Raw genomic sequence first — 18430 nt, 5'->3', positions numbered from 1 at the left:
GAAATCGTTTGCTAACATTTCAAGCTTGTGAACATCTCAGATCTCTTAAAGCTGCTGCTGCTGGAAGCAAAGATGTCCTGACTTCAGGCTTTCCATTTCGGAGGGATGTTTGTGAAATGGACTTAGGAAAATGCACCAACTTCTTTTGGTCACCAGGGGGCAACATAGCGCAGCTACAGAACGGAGTCTACTCGTTTTAAAAGAAAGGTTGGCTCTTGAGCTCCTACTCTTAGACGTGGAGAGCTATGACTAAGTTAAATCAGTCCTGCAGGAGGGAGTTTCAAGCTGTATCAGCATATTTTAAGCTTAACACAGAGTAAGCATGTGTCCGGGTTAAAAATATATCCGTAAAAATAGCCTGACAATGTGCTTAAAAACAAAGTATTATATAAATAGGTAGCAAATGAAGATTTAGTCCTTAATAATTTTATTTTTATTTATTTATTGTTAATAAATTGTTTTATTTATTTATTCATGAGAGAGAGAGGCAGAGACTTAGGCAGAGGGAGAAGCAGACTCCCTGTGGGGAGCGGGATGCGGGACTGGATCCCAGGACCCCAGGATCCTGACCTGAGCCAAAGGCAAATGCTCAACCGCTGAGCCACCCAGGCATCCCATAGTCCTTAATTTTAAAATCACTTTCTGCCACCCAATCAAATAGCTCATATGGCCTAATGGCCAAAAAAGATATCAGGTACATATTAAAGAGAACACTGTTGCCTCTTCCGAACAGGAGAGGATCTAATAAAAATCCACTATTTTGACTGTGTAATTGGCATAGTTTTAATTTCAGGGGGACAGCACAGTGGTTTGGGTTCTGCTAACTGGTTGTTGACTAAATGCATATACGTTCAAACTGATGGGCAGCTGCTGGTTTAATATAATCAGGTCCATGAATGCATCTCTTGTCCTGGAAACCTGTTGAACAGCCTGGCTTCAGAGGGAAATGCCAGGGGAGGGTGAGCACAGTCCTGTCTTTATTGTTAAGGAGAGAGTCACCAGGACCAGAAGAGAGGACTTTTTTCTTTTTCTATCTTTTTTTTTTTTTTTTTACAACATTCAATTAGAATACATTTTAGATTAGCTCATTAGTCACTGCAGATTATTCAAGAAATGAACTTTTTTTTCTTTTACTGTCTTCAGTTCAGGATCTCTGACGTCCCGAGGCTTGGCCACATAGAATTCCAAGGTAGATGCAGTCACCCTGCGATGCCTGGCCTTCCCTTCCCTTTTGCAGCTGCCTCTTCCTCCTCTTCAAGGGATCCTGGTTGCCCTGCTGTCGGGTTGGTAGCCAGTAGCTACGGGTTTCTTCTTCTTTCCTTTTCCTGGCCTAGGCTCCCTGGAAGTGCTAATTAGGAATCAAACAACCACTAGAGCTGGCAATCCAAGAAGAAAGGGGAGTAACAATGCTTCACTGCTAACTTGGCCTTGAACTGTGGGAGATCAGCTGTTTGGGAGTAAAATAAACACAAAAGCCAACCAGGTGGTTGTTGCCTGCAGTGGAGGACCTGTGACCTCCCTCTGCCTGCTGAGGGGCCACAGGGACCCAGAGCAGAGCCACAGGCTCGGGATGCTGCCCACACCCACACTTCTATGGTTCCTCTTCTGCTTTGCCTAATTTAGAGATCCCAAAGGAGAGTGCAAGCTTTCTGGTTGAGGTTGTGAGGGGCAAAGGTTTGATAGGACAATATCGGGGTTGGTGTTTCTTTTTTAAAACTCTGCTTTCCAAGGCTGCTTTTCGCAGAGCTAAAGGACACGCTTTTGGTTTTAAGGGTCCTATTCCTTGCTCTTTCTCTTTGTTATGAATATCTAGACAGGAATTTCTGAATGCCTCCATTGGAAGAATCCCCTAGGGACTGAAGAGGGAGACCCTGGATTCCTGAAGGCTAAAAATTGATCTAATATTTTCATCCCCAGCATATCAGCAATGCATAGGCATGTTTTTCTTAACCCTCGTTTCAGATACTCTAAACCCCATTCCTCTGAGAAGCAAACTAAGGCTGCTGTGTGTTCACTGTTGGGGCTCTGAGAAATTCTGAAGGAACCGTATGTTTACACAAGAAGTTAGCATTGGATACTCACGCGGGGGAGGTGGGGGGAAGTGTGGAAGGACGGGCTGTCAGATTAGTTTCCGCTCCATAATTACAGATTTGGGCTGTATATTGGACTTCACACGTGCACTGAGAGCTTGGTGAATGCTGTCCTCAAGGTTAGCCATCTCATGGTCCCTGACCCTTCCTCATCTCGCTCCAATTCAACATTGCCAATCTACTGTGGAGACTTGAAATGCTGGTAGTGTTCAGAACTCTGTTGGAACTCATCAGATTTTGGTGGACCAGTGGGTGGAATGCCTTCTCAGTGACAGAGACTGATGGCTAGAAGCTGAAGGAAGTTTGTGCCACGATGAATGTGCCACAGTTCATCATAACGGATGTATTCTTGCCCTTATATGTAGAGAAGAAGTCTCAGGAGCGGGGGTGGAGGGTGGGTGGGAAGAGTCTCTGAGCCCAGACCTTTACAGCATGAAAAATAATGGATGTTTGTGTTCAGGCACGGTTTGGCCAGCAGCTCAGGCTCCTTAATTTAAAAGACAAGTTTATTTTTCACCAGCACGTATTCTGTGCAGTGCTAAGGACCATTCCTGCACCTGACCCAGTGACTCCCTTTTAAGTACTCAGGACATGCAATCTATTTGGAGACAGTCAGTGGCTATTTTTGAAGTGGGCGCCTCAGGCCTCAGGAGTCAGGATGCATGCTAAATAAGTTGCTCCAAAAGATTGTGAGTTCTCTGAGGGACCTCGGAAAAGGGGCCAGGGGCTGCAGAGGCAAAGACATTTCCCTGGAAGCCTAGGGCCAGGCCTGCTGGAGGTAAGTTCCTTTAACACTGCAAGCCACCCAGGGTCTTAGAGTCTGGAGGGATTTGCAGACCACTATCTATTATTATGTAAATGGACCAACAGTGCTGCCTTTTAAGAGATTTTGGCAAAGGGTAACCCTTTGTCTGCCAAAAGGTAGGCTTTCCCTTTACTTCTGAGTCCAGAGTTCGCACAGTAAACAGTGGGTGACCTATAAGCCAGCCAGTCAACTTGCACATTGCCTTATTAGGCAGGCCGGCCGACCAAGGAGGCTGGCGGCATCTGGGGACAGGCCGGCAGAGCTGGTGGCTGTGGGCTTAGGTCCTGTAGGAGCCAGAGAGCCCAGACTCTGGAGACCTGGCCTAGTACTGCTCAATTAATTCTAGTGCACCGTGATGACAGGAATATGCACTGTCCTTGGTAGACCTTCTTTATGCTATGGATGGAAAACAGGAGGTGGCTCCCCCAAGGACAGAGTGCTAGATCTCCTTTTCCTAGGCCTTTACACACTGGGTAGCTTGTACTATATTAGGACTTACTCTATGGAGTATGGATTCTATCAGGAATTTTTTTTTTCCTATCAGGAAATGTTTAATCAATTTCTGTTAACCCAAGATGTTGTGGAGACTCTTAGTGTCTTGATCGTATTTTCTAGTAAAGTCTTGCCTGTGGTGAGGTCTTACCTGTGCGTGGGAGGGAGGAAGTATCACTAGGCAGAAAGGTGGTACAGTGGAAAGAACAGAGTCCTAAGAGCCAGGGGACCCGGGCTCTCTCGGGCTGTTGCAAATGGTCTAAGTGACCTTGAACAAGTCACTTCCTTTGCTCTCTGTAAAATGTAGGGTAAAATTTTTAAATTCTCTACTGAAGTTACATTCATTACATTATGTCATCTGCCTTATTGTTCTCTTCAATAAGTTTTACTCAGTGTTTTTGGTGACTAGCCCCCAGCTTAGCATCTGAGGGAAATATCTACACAATTGGGCCTTTTAGGCTGAATTCATCTTTTCTCTTTTCTGTGTTTCCAAATTGATCCAGTAGCTAGAAACTAGGGAGGATGGCACTTTTCTATACCAAAAGTTTTGTTCAGACTTCAAGTTCTTGAAATTGGCAGTCATGCCTCATGAACCAAAGCTGTATGTGGTTCACAGGTATATACAGAGCAAGAACCTGAATTAATAATGTGACCATACAGGAACTTCAAAATCCTGTCTCTTGTCTAAGTGTTTTCTTTCTTAAGACTTATTTATTTATTAGAGCATGCACACAAGCAGGGGAGGGGCAGAAGGGGAGGGAGAGAGAGAGACTCCTCAAGCAGACTCCGTACTGAGCATGGAGCCTGACATGGGACTCGATCCCAGGACCCTGAGACCATGACCTGAGCCAAAACCAAGAGTCAGCTGCCCAACCGACTCAGCCACCCAGACGCCCCCTATCTAAGTGATTTCTTTTTCATTTCTGAATGTGGTGCAGGCTCTGGACAGCCTACCAAGATGCAAGGAGCAAATGGTAGCTCGTTCTACCTGCCAGGTCACCATGAGGTTATCCTGTCCCCCCAGAAATCTTGTAGTAGCAAAGCTCACCACCTTTTTGTGCCCAGAGACTGCTCCCACCACTGGGTTAGAGTAGGCAAATGCCTGTGGACTGGTAGGGGAGCAGACAGGGCACCTGAGGTGTTGCTGCTGGGCGGTTTTGACCTCATTGTCTTCTTTTGATTGACTCCTGTCTGCTTCTTTTCATTCGGGAAATGGTAAATCACTTTGCCCCTCCTGTTAAAGAAATGCTTTCTTTCTTTTTTTTTTTTTTTTTCTGTTTTAAATATCTCCTTCCATCTCTGTTGACTGCCTGGCTGACTGACTCCTGAAGGCACAGGCTAAGACTTTGAGTTACTTGTTCTTAACACAAGAACCTTTGACCTATACAAAAAGGGATTTGTTAGCTTGCTGCTGAGCTTCCCTAGGACCTTAGAAGACTCTTGAAACTTGATGCAAAGCGTGTTGCCTGAGGGGCACATTACTGCACCGCAAATTGTAGAGAGAAAAAGATTAACTGTGTGCAGAACAAGAAAGAGCAGAGAAACCTCTGGAGTGGGTACATTTTCTTTATACATCACAAAGACGTCAAGGGGAAGGAAGAGGCTTCTTGTTAGAACATAAACTTTGAGTCCCTGAATGAGAAGCCACGAAGTCTACGGCATTGTAAATTTCAAGACTGTTGCTTGAGTTTTTTTTACATCTAGTTATCTCGAATGAGGAAGTTAGGACTCTAGCAGGTAGGTAATTGAGTTTTCCAATGTGATTTTAAAATAGATGTATATAGCTTTAATGGTAAACAATGATTTGATTTTAAGGAATAGCCCCTGTTCTGAGAAAGTTTAAAGTGTCGCCTTTTTAAGGGGAAGGATTTCTGACTCATATGAATTATACTGTTTTAATCGGTTGTTTTGATTATTTCTTAATTACTTCAATAAGTGATTAGCTACAATGGGTCAATGATAAAATATTTCACTCCAAATCAATATGAGTGTAAAAAAAAATCACATAATTTACATCAACTAAGGACACTAGAGTTGACATACTTATTTCCACGTTGTCACAGTTAAAATACTTCAGCTCATATCACTAGGTGTTTTGAAGATAAGAGGTGGAAGGAGGAGCCTCCTGTTCTCCCTTTTAGGAAGTGAGGACTTGTCCTCCCTCCATGTTTGTCTCAACTCTGCTGTGCACTTGGTTGTGTTGAAGCAGGAGGGAATGGTCTCCCATTATCCTTGGGAAGAACTTAATGTAAAAGTAATGAATGAGTGAGTGAATGAATGAATGCATGAGTGCATGAGGAGCAATATCTAACCTGGGGAAGACAAGTCTATGTACCTGATGGGAATAATGGAAGAAGTAGGGAAACTTCAAAAGGTTCAATGAGAACAAGATGGAAGAGGACTTGGCACTGTGTGCAAAAGCCAGTCGTGCATCTGTTAGGTGATCTCGTCTAGACTGGGACTCATCGAGGGCAGGCAGTCATTTCAGCATGCCGACCACTCTGGGACCTGACTGCTGGTGCTCAGTGAATCCTACTGGGAACGAAGAGATGGCTTCTGTAAGTGAAGTGGGAATACACTGCAGGACGTAGGACAGGTCTGGGGCAAGAAGCGGGGAGAGACAAAATCTTTGACATTTGTCTTTTGCATGTTGGGTTCAGGTAGGTGGCTGAGCATCTAACTGGAAATCCTGTGCAGACGGGGAGAAATGCTAGCTCTCAGAGGACATCTTCCTCCAGCACTGAACTGCTCCTGTAGCTTACATCCTGGGCAGTCCGTCCGCTTCACTGGCTTCAGGTGCCCATGACATGTTGACTGGCCAGTTGTGTCTGGTAACAGAGACCAAAGCCCAGCAGCGCGGTGGCCAGCCACCGGCCAGGTTGTGACCCGTCGAAGGATCACAATAGCAAGTTTATCAAAAAGATGTTAGCCTTTATAAACTTTTTTATTTTGCTATCTGCAGTCCCCGTTATGGTAAGAGGCACACCAGCCTCTTATGGGAAGAGACTTGGCCAGTACATCTGTGCTCCTAGAAATGCTTTTCACACCACCTAAAAACCATGCAGCATGATGTGTTTCAGCTTGGTGTCAAGCTGAAGAGAATCTGAAGTTTCTTCTTCTGCTTGGAAAAGTCCAAGCAGACATGATGGCTTTCATGTTTCTTCACAGCGGGTGAATCTCTTGTTCTGGGAGGTTCCTGCCTCCCTGCTTCTGTGCTGCGGCCTGGACTCTCGCACTTCCTATGACATGACCCCCCCCTTTCAGCTCACACCTCCTGTGATAAAGCACTGCTCTCATCCCATCTGTCACGCTTACATGACTGCTTCCTCCTGGCACATACTCTCCCCCATTCCTAGCTAGGCTCACCATCACCTTCTCCAGGGAGCCTTCTTTCATCAAACTCATCCATTTGATTAGATTTTCCTGCTTCTTCCTGGACGTAATATAATGAATGGCTTATTCTAGTGGTTTTCGAACTTTCGAGCACATCCTAACCACCTGGGGTAGGGAGAACCTTCATTCTTAACAAGCACCCATGTGGCTCTGAGGAGCACCAAACTTTGATATCATTTGCCTTTGTATCACATGTTAAACTGACTCATCAGTGTAAGTATATTTTTAGTCATTTCAAGCAGAAAAGACTAGATCTTCAACTTCTATGTCATAACCTTCCTATGCCACTAATCTTTGAGCACAGGATCTGCTTTCGTGGTGATCACTGCCCGTGGAGAAAGCTATTAAGAACACGTCTGATCTTAGCAACACCCTCCCCCTTGCCCTCTATCAGTCAGCAAACACATTGGCAACTGTTCTGAGACTCTAGGTAGGGTCCTGGGTACCAGTTAATGTACACTTGTAGAAAATATTGAGATGCTGGGGATGGTAGGTTGCTGGACTTTTTTTTTTTTTTTAAACTAATTAGTTTTGTGAGGGGGTTGTTGTTGTTTTTATAAAAATGCTCTTCTGGGGACGAGGAAGCCCAGAAATTATTTTATTCAAAGCCCTTTCTTTCAAATCACTCAAGTATAGTTGAATGACAGCTATAATCTATCAGGATCAACAGTAATATTATACATTTACTGGTCTACCATCTGGATTTTTAGACTTATAAAAAATTCTCATATCTGATGATTCAGTATTTCCTACTTTCTGTTCATGTTAAAACCATCAAATAGCAAGTATTGAATGACTGCAGTTGGCAGAAGCCTTCTGTGAGCTCCCTGGATAATTGTAATCATGCCAACCCCCTTCCCCTCAGCTTGGGTTCCACCCTCAGTGAGCAAGCCAGGTGGGGCTTGGGCCCCCATAGCTCTCAGGAACAGTGTTCTCCACCTCCTGTTCTAGGACATAGTTTCAGATTTTACACACTAAATACCTAAGTATATACTTATTTGTCAGATCATTGTTGAAGGACCTTTTGTGTATTGGTGTTTCGAATAGGTCAAAAAAGTTCTGGGCATCTCCGACCTGGAAGGAGTAGTGGACGCATGTAAGCCAGCATCTGCCTTTGGTCCAATGCCCCTCAGGAGACCTGTGCCTGGATGCCCAGCGTATGCCTATAACTTGCATTACTTTGTGTTTTACCTTTAATATACTTTTTATTTAAAAAATTTGTGCTAAAATATAATACCATTTTAACCATTTTTAAGTGCACAAATCAGTGGCATTAAGTACATTTACATTAGCTGGCAACCATCCTCACCATCCATCTCCCGAACTTTCTCATCTTCTCCAAATAAAACTGTGTCCCCATTATAGCTCTGCATTCCCCCTGCTTACCAGCTTCTGGGTAACCATAGTTCTACCTCCTGTCACTATAAATTTCACTACTTGACATACCTCATATTTTAAAATCATGCAATATTTGTCCTTTGTGTCTGGCTTAGTCGTTGAACATAATGTCTTCAAGGTTCATCCATATCATCATAGCACATGTCAGAACTTCATTCCTTAAGGCTGAATAATATTCCATTGCAGGTGTATTTCAGCATGCATTTTAAACATGGAACTGACCTTTGTTTTTGTTCTTTTTTCCTTGCTCTGAGAAATGGTTGACCATCCTCTTCCTGTAAGCTACCTGGGTTATTTTCCCAAGAATCATTAGCTACAGATTCAGAATTGGCCAGAAACTAACATGATTGGAGATAATTTTTACCTCAACTGTTAACATTCTTTTTTTGGACATTCAAAGACCTGAATAAGTCCCTAAGAGTTTGCAGTAGACTTTTTCTTTAAAAACGAGATCTTTCCTGTAGCAAGAGGGACACGGTTCTTTCAACACATCTGATACAGAAGTATATGTGAATAGTCATATTTCTTATCGTTGAAAGTACTTTTGCCTTTTCATGTCTACATACTTGGCCTGTTTAAAATTACACAATCTTATAACACTAACCAAAATTCACAAAGCCTTTACTATGCACATAGGAGGAGAATAACTCTAAAATAAGGAATCTGGAATGCCTGAATAAACCAGTACGTGATAAAAGGGAAACGAAAAGCACTAACTGGGCTTCCCACTGGTGGGATGGCCCCACATCAGGCAGATCTGTCCCAGATTCAGTGTCTCTGCACATAAATAAAATCCACCACAGAAAATGTGAATACCATTTCCAGCTGCTTCCAGCATACAAAATGCTCCTTTACTAGGCTATAAAAACACCTTCATTACGGAATTTTAGTCCAGCCAGAGCTTGTAGTAGTTTATAGTAGATTTCATTAAAATTGTTCTGCCGTACTTGTTAAAATCATAGAAATGTATCCGTAACTCATACTATGTAGTCAGGATTGCCCGTGTAAACATCAGCTCACCTTCCTGTGGACTGGGAGCACTTCAGGTGCTGTTCAGACACCACAGTGAGGAAGTGTGAGGTGACAGCACAAAGGCCTGAGCGGGAATGTCACATGCACCTGCGTCTCTTTTCTTTTCTTTTTTTTTTAATTTTTTATTTATTTTTTTATTTATTTATGATAGTCACAGAGAGAGAGAGAGAGGCAGAGACACAGGCAGAGGGAGAAGCAGGCTCCATGCACCGGGAGCCCGACGTGGGATTCGATCCCGGGTCTCCAGGATCGCACCCTGGGCCAAAGGCAGGCGCCAAACCACTGCGCCACCCAGGGATTCCTGTGTCTCTTTTCAATACAGAGATCCATGCAGGGATTGGATGACACACCCCAGTTTTTGGACTGCTTCCCCCATACGATTGACCCTTGAACAACACAGGTTTCAACAGTTCAGATTTACTGCTCTGTGGTTTGTTCCAAGAAACACAGGGCAGTACTGTAAATGTATTTTTCCTTATGATTTTCTTAATAACACTGTCTTTTCTCTAGCTTATTAGTTCATTGTAAGAATACAGGATATATAGACATGACATACGAGATATGTGTTAAGCGACTGCATATATTCTTGGTAAGGATTTTGGCTAACAGGCAATTTTCACTTCAATTTTGAGAGAGTCAAAGTTCTACTCTGATTTTTGACTGTTCAGGGGATCTGTGCCCAACCCGTATGTTCATATTTTGGGTGTTTTTTTTTTTTTTTTTTTTTAGATTTTATTCATTTATTCATGAGAGACACACAGAGAGAGGCAGAGACAGAAGCAGAAGGAGAAGCAGGCTCTCTGAAGGGAGCCTGATGTGGGACTTGATCCTGGGACTCCGGGATCATGACCTGAGCCAAAGGCAGATGCTCAACCACTGAGCCACCCAGGTGCCACCCCCATGTTGTTCAAGGGTGAACTGTACATTCTCTCATTTAATCGTGACCTCACCTTCATATTTACCTCTTTGATTTCATTTTGATTGACCAGGAAGTGGTCATTTTGCCTTTAGAGCTACATTTTAAATGGTCCATCCCAGTCTAGGGATTTATCCTAGAACCAACTGTATTTCAGTTTTCCTGTCTGCAGATGGGGATGGTACCACCATCTCCCTGCAGGCTTTGAGAGTACTAAATGAGTTTAAAGCCCCAGAACTCTTAACATGATCCCCACCCCCTGTTGAAAGGTCAGTGAGGGTCCCAGATCATATGCTATTCTGTACCTCATCACAGTAAGTCTGGTAGAAAATGGGTAGCTGCCAGTTGAGGTATTGGGCTGTTTTCTTTTTCATTTGGCTTTTTCCCATTTCCTCCTCCATGATGACGACCCTCAAAGGATAACTTCCACTCACATTGAAGGGTGCATGAATGTTGTCAACCAGAGAGCAGACTGGAGGATTGGCCCTGCAGTAAAGCCTCCATGTAATCCTGAGCCAAAGCTGTGAACCATAGTCCCTGAGGGGTTAAAACTTTGATCCTCTGTCATCTAATGCCTTATCTTTTGACCTTGGCCATTTAGGTGACCCTTCTTACCTGAACTCTTACTGACATTATCCCCAGTTGGGCTGCAGAAATCAGCTCCTGTTTTTCTATTACATCATATCCCTGGCAAATCTTTAATGTTTTTTTCCTATTCTTCCCCTTGCACGTCCCTACTTCATGGTGTAGGAAAGACAAGACGTTCCGAAGAGTCTCAAGTTAAAGAAGGAGTGGTTAAGACTTCTCCTTTATGCCTCCTAGAAAAGAAATAGATTTGGCTGTGAATGAGCCAGAATCTAAGAACGAGGAAGAATAGAAGCGAGCCCATTGTCTGTTTACTTGTTCACTTCATTCACTCGTTCATCCAGTATTTACATTTGGTTGTTCTGAGCCAGGTCTTGTGCTGGGAATGTGTCTCAGGGGTTGCACCTCAAGTTTTGATAAGCCATGTCTTCTAAAGAGCAGGAAAAGTGTAGTTGGCAATAGAGAAATGCTGAGAGAGAAGACCATGGAAGGGCTTGAATAGGTAAATTCCATGTTGGTTGGCAGCGAGAGTTGGCCCAAGACTTCCATGGGATTGTGGCCCGTGTGGGATGGAGTTTGAGAAACACTGAGTTGCATGTTACCAAGGGCCTTGGCGATTCTCTGGGCCAACTCTCCTAAAGCCAAGAAATGCATATGCTCAGGGGTGAAGGGCAGGTTGATGTGCTGTGAGCCCACAGACACAATTCCATTCATAATTTTCTTCTGCGTGATTAGACCAAATCTAAGCCTTGGGATTTCTAAAAGACCTAGAACCTTTGTCTTTATTTGTAATTTGTTTTGGTAATTCTAGAAGTCATTCATGCTTATTGTGGGAACTTTGGACAATAGAGGAGGAAATATATGAACAGAGTTATGTCTGTTATGTATGTGCAACAATTCATGTTTTGATGTGTTTACTGTCTTTGTGATAAGATGGGGTGTCTATCTCTCATCATGATGAAAAGCTTTTCAAATCACCAACTGAGTTTCAAACTTGGTTTTCTTGTGTAATTTATTTACCCATTTTTCTATGTGTTTTCCTATGTAGGCTGGTTCCAGTTTCATGTGTTTATAAACAAGACTGTGGTAAACATCCTTGTACTCATTCAAAGTCATTTCCTTAGTACATTTCTAGAAGTAGAATTACTGAGTCATGGCTTTATACAGTCTTACAGATTGATAGAAACATCTTTATCTTGTCCCTCTCCAATAAGGTGGGGACCTTATTTAAGGGAAGGAAGAATCATAGGTTACTTGCTTTTTTCCATAATACCCATACTCCATGAAGCCCTGACTTCTGTCTTTGCCTAAAGGTCTCAAATATATCTGTTCTATTCACTCATGTCTCGTGTCACCATTGGGTTTGAGGAGCATCTCTAAAACAAAAACCAGACCAAGGAGTCTTATGAGATTTGTAAGAAGCAACCGGAAGCTGGCTTGACTCTTCCTGGGGTCAGACTGGCCTCTTTACCAATAAAACCAATGTAGGTCAGAGGGCTGGGGACCCTGTGACATCAATCCAGGACACATTTACAGCAATAGCCCCTGTTATTTTGTGTCCAGGCCAATCGGGAATGTGAGAGTTGTGGTAGGGAGAGTGAGAGAATGTGGATTTCTGGTCTGGCACTGCCACACCGTATGCTGTGTGACCTTGAGGAGATTGCTTAACATTTAGCAAAATAAACACCACGTGATCAGAAAGACCCCTTAAGCTCATTTTCTCAGAGTCTATGGCTTTGGATTTACCAAGGCCTGATTCAGTTGTCTGAGTGATTTCACAGTGGGATGTCAGCATCTCAGTGGCCCACTCATAGATCTTTCTTGGGCATCTACCACCCACAGATCATGACATGACATATGCTTGCCCATGACAGCAATCTCCCTCCTGCCCTCCCATTCACACATTTATGCTCCTTCTCATGAAGCGTTCTTTGTATGTGTGCCTATATAGAGAAAACTCCGTTTGCTTTCTTTTTAATTTCAAGATTGAAACTTCAAAACATATCCTGTAACATACTTCCATAAAACATTACTTCTGAGCATTGAAGACTATGGTGCTTTAAAAATGGAAAAGATTAGTGTTTCTAAGTGTACACAGTGGCAGAGAATTTCATGTATTTTGTAGCCCTCCTTTCTTTGTTCTGAGCTGGTGGTTAAATGATGTTGTTGGAAAGGGAATCGGCACCATCTCTGTTTTAAATTAAGATATCTTCTCCCTGAAATGTAATAAAATCACAACTACAACTTATAATTTTCTCTACAGAGAAATAAAATATGCTAACCTACAGAATGATGTGATGAAATGTCTATTTAGTAGCTCCTCTGTGTGAATGAACCAAACTAAAATAATAAAATTATTATTAATTGTCATTTCTAATTATTGGAGAGTAAATTTTAAAACTTCATACTTTCTACTGATGTAAAATGTAGATTTCTGTCATCTTTATGATCTCGTGAGGATGGGATAATTAAATAAGAAATTGTATATCCACAATTTAATAAAGAATGTTGGCTTTTTCTTTTCAAGACTGAAGCCATATTTAAATGTTTGCTTTTTTCCATAATGGATGGGCGAGGCAAATAATTCTGGTTAGATTCCATTACCAACTTATGGAGAATATCCAGATTCTTTTTATTTTTCTATTGGAATTTTATTTAAAAAATTCAAACTAGTTACTCCTTAGTAATAAGTAAAAAGAAACATTTAGATATACTTAGTATAATTCTGAGTATTCTCTAAGATGAGTAGTTTTCAGGAATGAAAATGGTCATGAGCATGTGGTACTGTGTTTTATAAACTAAATTCTTTATAAAGATTATATATAAATACAAATATTATTTCATCTCATCTAATTATTCATTTCCAGAATCAGTTGTTTGCACAATTTCCTCCCTTCCTCTTCACCTTCCAACACTTCCTTTTTCCTCCTTTTTTCCCAGTCAGCCCTGACCTGACAACAAAATGTCTACTACAGTTATCTACGGCTACATGTTGTCCCTTGCTGAGTTTTTTTTTTTAACTGCTCTATTTGCCATATTTCTCCCTAGCCTTTATCAGAGTTGTAGTAACCAGCAGTATAGAGAGAATGCTAAATGCCACTACACACCCACGAAGTAACCAGTGCTAATGTACCTTCTTGATTTATTTGACATATGATTCTTCCTTTTACAGTTAAGTTAGTAGTTTAGAGATCAGTTTAATCCATCTCGTTTGAAATCAGCATATAAAGTCAATGAAAATCACTTTAGAGTGTGACTTCTAGCCATCAGTAAAGATAACACCATTGTTTTATATGGTCATTCAGCACACCTTCTCTGTTGGCCTGCTGTGCACCAGGTATGGTGTTCAGGACCAAGGCCACAAAGATGGATGTACTCAAGATTCCTGCCTCTCAGTGGTGTATGGGGCAAATCATGATCTGGAGCCCACCTTCCCCAGATCCATCGCTAACCAAATGTCTACACATAAGCAAGTTACTCCACTAGTCCTGTTCCTCATCTTGTAAATGAGACCATTTTCTTATGTTCTCATTAATGCTTATTTTAGCTATAAAATTACCAGCCTCTAATTATTGCATATTTTTTTCATGGAATTGCATCATTACTGCTTGGCCTCACCATCTACATTTTGCAGTTAAAAACAAATGGGGCTCTCCATGGTTTCCAGTCCTGCATGTAAGAAGCTTAAAGTCACCATTTGATCCCATAGCAAGAAAGAAGCTGGAATGGACTGAAAAATCAACAACTCTTCTTGGATCTATAGGAGAGGGGAGGACCCAGGGCAAACCACTGCTCCTACGATTGGAGACATAGAAAGGACAGTGCAGGGAGTCAGGGCACATGAGAGTAGAGACTCTCAGGCAAGGTGAGGGAGCAAAAAGATAGTCTCTTCAGCAAAAGCTAACAGAACAACTCAATGGCCACATGAAAAAGAAAATGAATCTAGACACAGACTTTACACCCTTCACAAAAATTAGTTCAAAATGGATCATAGACCTAAATGTAAAACACAAAACTACAAAATACCTAGATAAGAATATAGGAGAAAACCCAGATGACTGTGGGAATGGTGATGCTTTTTATTCTTTTTTTATTTATTTTTTAGAGGGGGTGCATGGGGAGAGGGGCAAGGGAGAGGAAGACAGAGAATCTCCAGCAGACTCCATGCTCAGCACAGAGCTCGATGTAGGTCTCGATCTCATGATCCTGAGATCATGACCTGAGCTGAAATCAAGAGCCAGACACTTGACAGACTGAGCCACCCAGGCGCCTTTTGAGATACAACACCAAAGGCACGATCCATGATTTTTAGTATATGTACTCCTGAAGCAAGCACAAGGCATGATCCATGAAAGAAAGAATTGACAAGCTAGACTTCATTAAATTTATAAAACTCCTAGAAAAGACAATTTCAAGAGAATTAGAAAAGCCACAGGCTACAGAAAAATATTTGCAAAAGACACATCTGGGATCCCTGGGTGGCGCAGCGGTTTGGCGCCTGCCTTTGGCTCAGGGCGCGATCCTGGAGACCCGGGATCGAATCCCACGTCGGGCTCCCGGTGCATGGAGCCTGCTTCTCTCTCTGCCTGTGTCTCTGCCTCTCTCTCTCTCTCTCTGTGACTATCGTAAATAAATAAATAAAATTAAAAAAAAAAAAAAGACACATCTGATAGAGGCCTTTTATCCAAAATATACAAAGAGTTCTTAAAAAGTAATGATAAGAAAACAAACAATGGAGTAAAAATGGGCCAAAAGATCTCAGCAGACACCTCACCAAAGAAGATACACAGATGGCAAATAAGAATATGAAAAGAGAGGATGCCTGAGTGGCTCAGTAGTTGAAGGTCTTGCCTTTGGTTTGGGGCATGATCCCAGAGTCCTGGGATCAAGTCACGCCTTGGGCTCCCTGCAAGGAGCCTGCTTCTCCCTCTGCCTATGTCTCTACCTCTCTGTGTATGTCTTTCATGAATAAATAAATAAAATCTTAAAAAAGAAGAATATAAAAACAGATGTTCCACATCACATGTCATCAGGGAAACTCAAAACAGTAAGATATTACTATGCACTTATTAGAATGGCAAAAATTGGAACACCTAGGTGGCTGAGCTGTTGAGTGTCTGCCTTCGGCTCAGGTCATGATACCAGCATCCCGGGATCGAATCCCACATTGGGCTCCCCTAAGGAAGCCTGCTTCTCCCTCTGCCTGTATCTCTGACTCTCTCTCTCTGTGTCTCTCATGAATAAATAGAATCTTTAAAAAAAAAAAAAAAAAAAGAATGGCAAAAATTCCAAACACAGACACCACCACATGCTGGCAAGGATTGGACCAACATAAACTTTCATACATTGCTGGTGAGAATGCAAAATGGTACAGCCACTTTCCCAGACACTTTGGCGCTTTCTGACAAAACTAAACATGTTCCTACTCTATACGATGCAGCAATCACACTCCTTGGTCTTTACCCAAAGGAGTTGAAAACTCATGTCTTCTACACAGAAACCTGCACATGGATGTTTATAGCAGCTTTATTCATAGTTGCCCAAACATGGAAGCAACTATTCAGTAGGTGAATGGATAAACAAACTGCAGTCCATCCAGACAATGGAATATTATTAATCACTGAAAAGATGTGAGCTGTCAAGCCATGGAAAGACATGGAGGATCCTTAAATGTGTGTTACCAAATGAAAGAAGCCAATCTGAAAAGGCCATATGCTATGTGACTGCAGCTACATGATGTTCTGGAAAAGGCAAAATGAGGGAGATGGGAAAAAAGCAGTAGTTTGCAGGGGGCAGAGGAGGGAAGTGAATAGACAGGATTTTGAGGGCATTGAAAATACTGACTGTGGGATATCACAGTGAAAGATATGTCATTATGCATTTGTCCAAACGCATAGGATATTGTAGATCTTCAGGTAAACCATGGACCGTGGGTGATTATGACTTGTCAATGCAGGTTCATCCTTGGTAAAAATACACCACTCTGGGGAGTGATGTTGCCCCTGGGGAAGCCCATGCGTGTTGTAGGGCTGTCACCCTACAGGTGACACCCTCTCTGTCACCTTCCCCTCAATTTTGCTGTAAACCTGCACCTACTTTATAAAAATTAAGTCCCTTTAAAAAAATAACAATGAAATAAAAAGGGGGCAGCCCAAGAGGTAATGCCTAACTTAAGAGCTTCTGTCTCAAATTAAAATATTTGAACCTCCAATAATATCTGCCTTGTCTTTTCCCACAATTTAACTCACATGTTGTTCATAAATCTTAACTCTTAACGATGGGGTTTTGGCTCCCTGTTAGGTGAAATATTTCATTTAACTTAGCCAAAGCCAGACTCAGAGCAGCCTGGGAATCGTTAGGCGGCTTCCCCGCTTCCCAATACATCAAGAGTCTCTGTACAGTTCCTTTTTGTTTATTTTTAGGGAGAGGAGGAGTTGTTTTTGACTCCCCCAGTGGCGGTGGCGGTGGCGGTTGGGTTGCAGCATTGTCTCTGTAGCTGGAGCAGGAGCTGGGATTCGGCCCTTGCTTTGAAGTGGTAACATCATGAATGGCCGGTCCGTGGAGTGCAGCCTGCTCCCGCATCCCCAGGCCTGATTTCTGCTTGTAATCTGATTACGGGGTTTGAGCTGTTCCAGCCTGCAGCCTCCTGCTCTGCATTTACTATACTTTCAAGGACACGAGTGCCCAATTGCTCCAGCCCTGTGCTGTGAAAAATCTCAACCCAGTTTTGCTTAGACGAGCTGAAGGCCAGGGCTGGTTGAGCACTGAGCTATAGAGCAGGCTGTGCACCTCAACTTTCTCTGTGCCACCATGTTCAGAAGCCCAGAGATTGCCAGCTATCTGGGAGCTTTCAAGTTCTCTGAGAAACAAGGTAAGGCAAGAGAAATACAGGAGCTGCACTTACGGGTTTATTTTATAACATTGATGAATACCTTTGCATCCTCCATTTTACCTTGTGTTCTGCTGTGTCCCATTAGTGATACAGTTTCCTCGAAGGACACTTGAAAGATCTAATTGAGTTTATAAATTAGCTAATTTTGTGGCTGAAATACATGAGGTTTGGGGGTTTTTTTCCCCCTATTTTAAATTAGAGATACTGCTCAACCACTAGAGCCTTTGTGCAGGAAAAATTGCAAATTCAGTCAGAATGCCCAAACTTTGGATCAAGTTCTGGATGTGCTGTGTTTTAGCTAAAATAGTTTTCTAAGCCGAATGCTATATATGCTAAATTATTACGTAGACAGTGGTGCTTGTCTTTGTACGAAAACTTCATGTGATACTCTTTAGAACAAAATGTTGTTTTGGGTGTACACGAAAATACATGCTTTCCATTTAACTACTGGAGTGGCACCACCGATTCTGTCCACTGATTGAATGAAACTGAAATGCTAGCTGTTTTGAGTGTCACATGTGAAATTCAGGCATTCTGTGTCAAAATCTTTTCCAGCACAGATGCACGATTGGGAGGTGATTTGAACAGTCCTCAGATTCAGGGAATATTCTTCTACAACATTTGGTAGCTTTTTGAAGTGACTTCTCATTTTTAAAATATATAACAAGATATTTGTATAATTAGGGGAAAAAAGCCTAGATGTTTAATTGGCATTATTACCTTTCGTTTTGTTGTATCTCTCTAGTTGGTCTAGAATTTCCAAATTCCAGGATTCCGATGTGTGTTGCTGGATAATGACATGTCAGCATCTGGGGTATTTTGTACTT

General features: G+C 42.3%; 1 protein-coding gene across 19 annotated transcripts in view; it reads left to right on the top strand.

The window, feature by feature from the left end:
- Positions 1-18430, top strand: part of SVIL (supervillin) — a 230599-nt gene that overhangs the window by 109788 nt on the left and 102381 nt on the right. For 5 of the 19 annotated variants that reach the window (XM_077896939.1, XM_077896942.1, XM_077896940.1 and 2 more), the window contains exon 1: positions 17449-17582. The exons of 6 other annotated variants lie outside the window; for them this stretch is intronic. In XM_077896939.1, coding sequence (XP_077753065.1) covers positions 17522-17582 — 61 coding nt within the window. In that variant the 5' untranslated portion in view covers positions 17449-17521. Of the gene's footprint in view, positions 1-2794; positions 2869-17441; positions 17583-18430 lie in introns of those variants that run through there. 8 more of the 19 variants (XM_077896937.1, XM_077896936.1, XM_077896951.1 and 5 more) reach the window with 7 other exon arrangements.

The sequence above is a fragment of the Canis aureus genome, chromosome 5 (genome assembly GCF_053574225.1).
Source record: "Canis aureus isolate CA01 chromosome 5, VMU_Caureus_v.1.0, whole genome shotgun sequence".
NCBI classification, from domain to species: domain Eukaryota; kingdom Metazoa; phylum Chordata; class Mammalia; order Carnivora; family Canidae; genus Canis; species Canis aureus.
The sequence above is the reverse complement of the archived record's forward strand: the minus strand, read 5'-3'. Positions and strand labels throughout refer to the sequence as shown.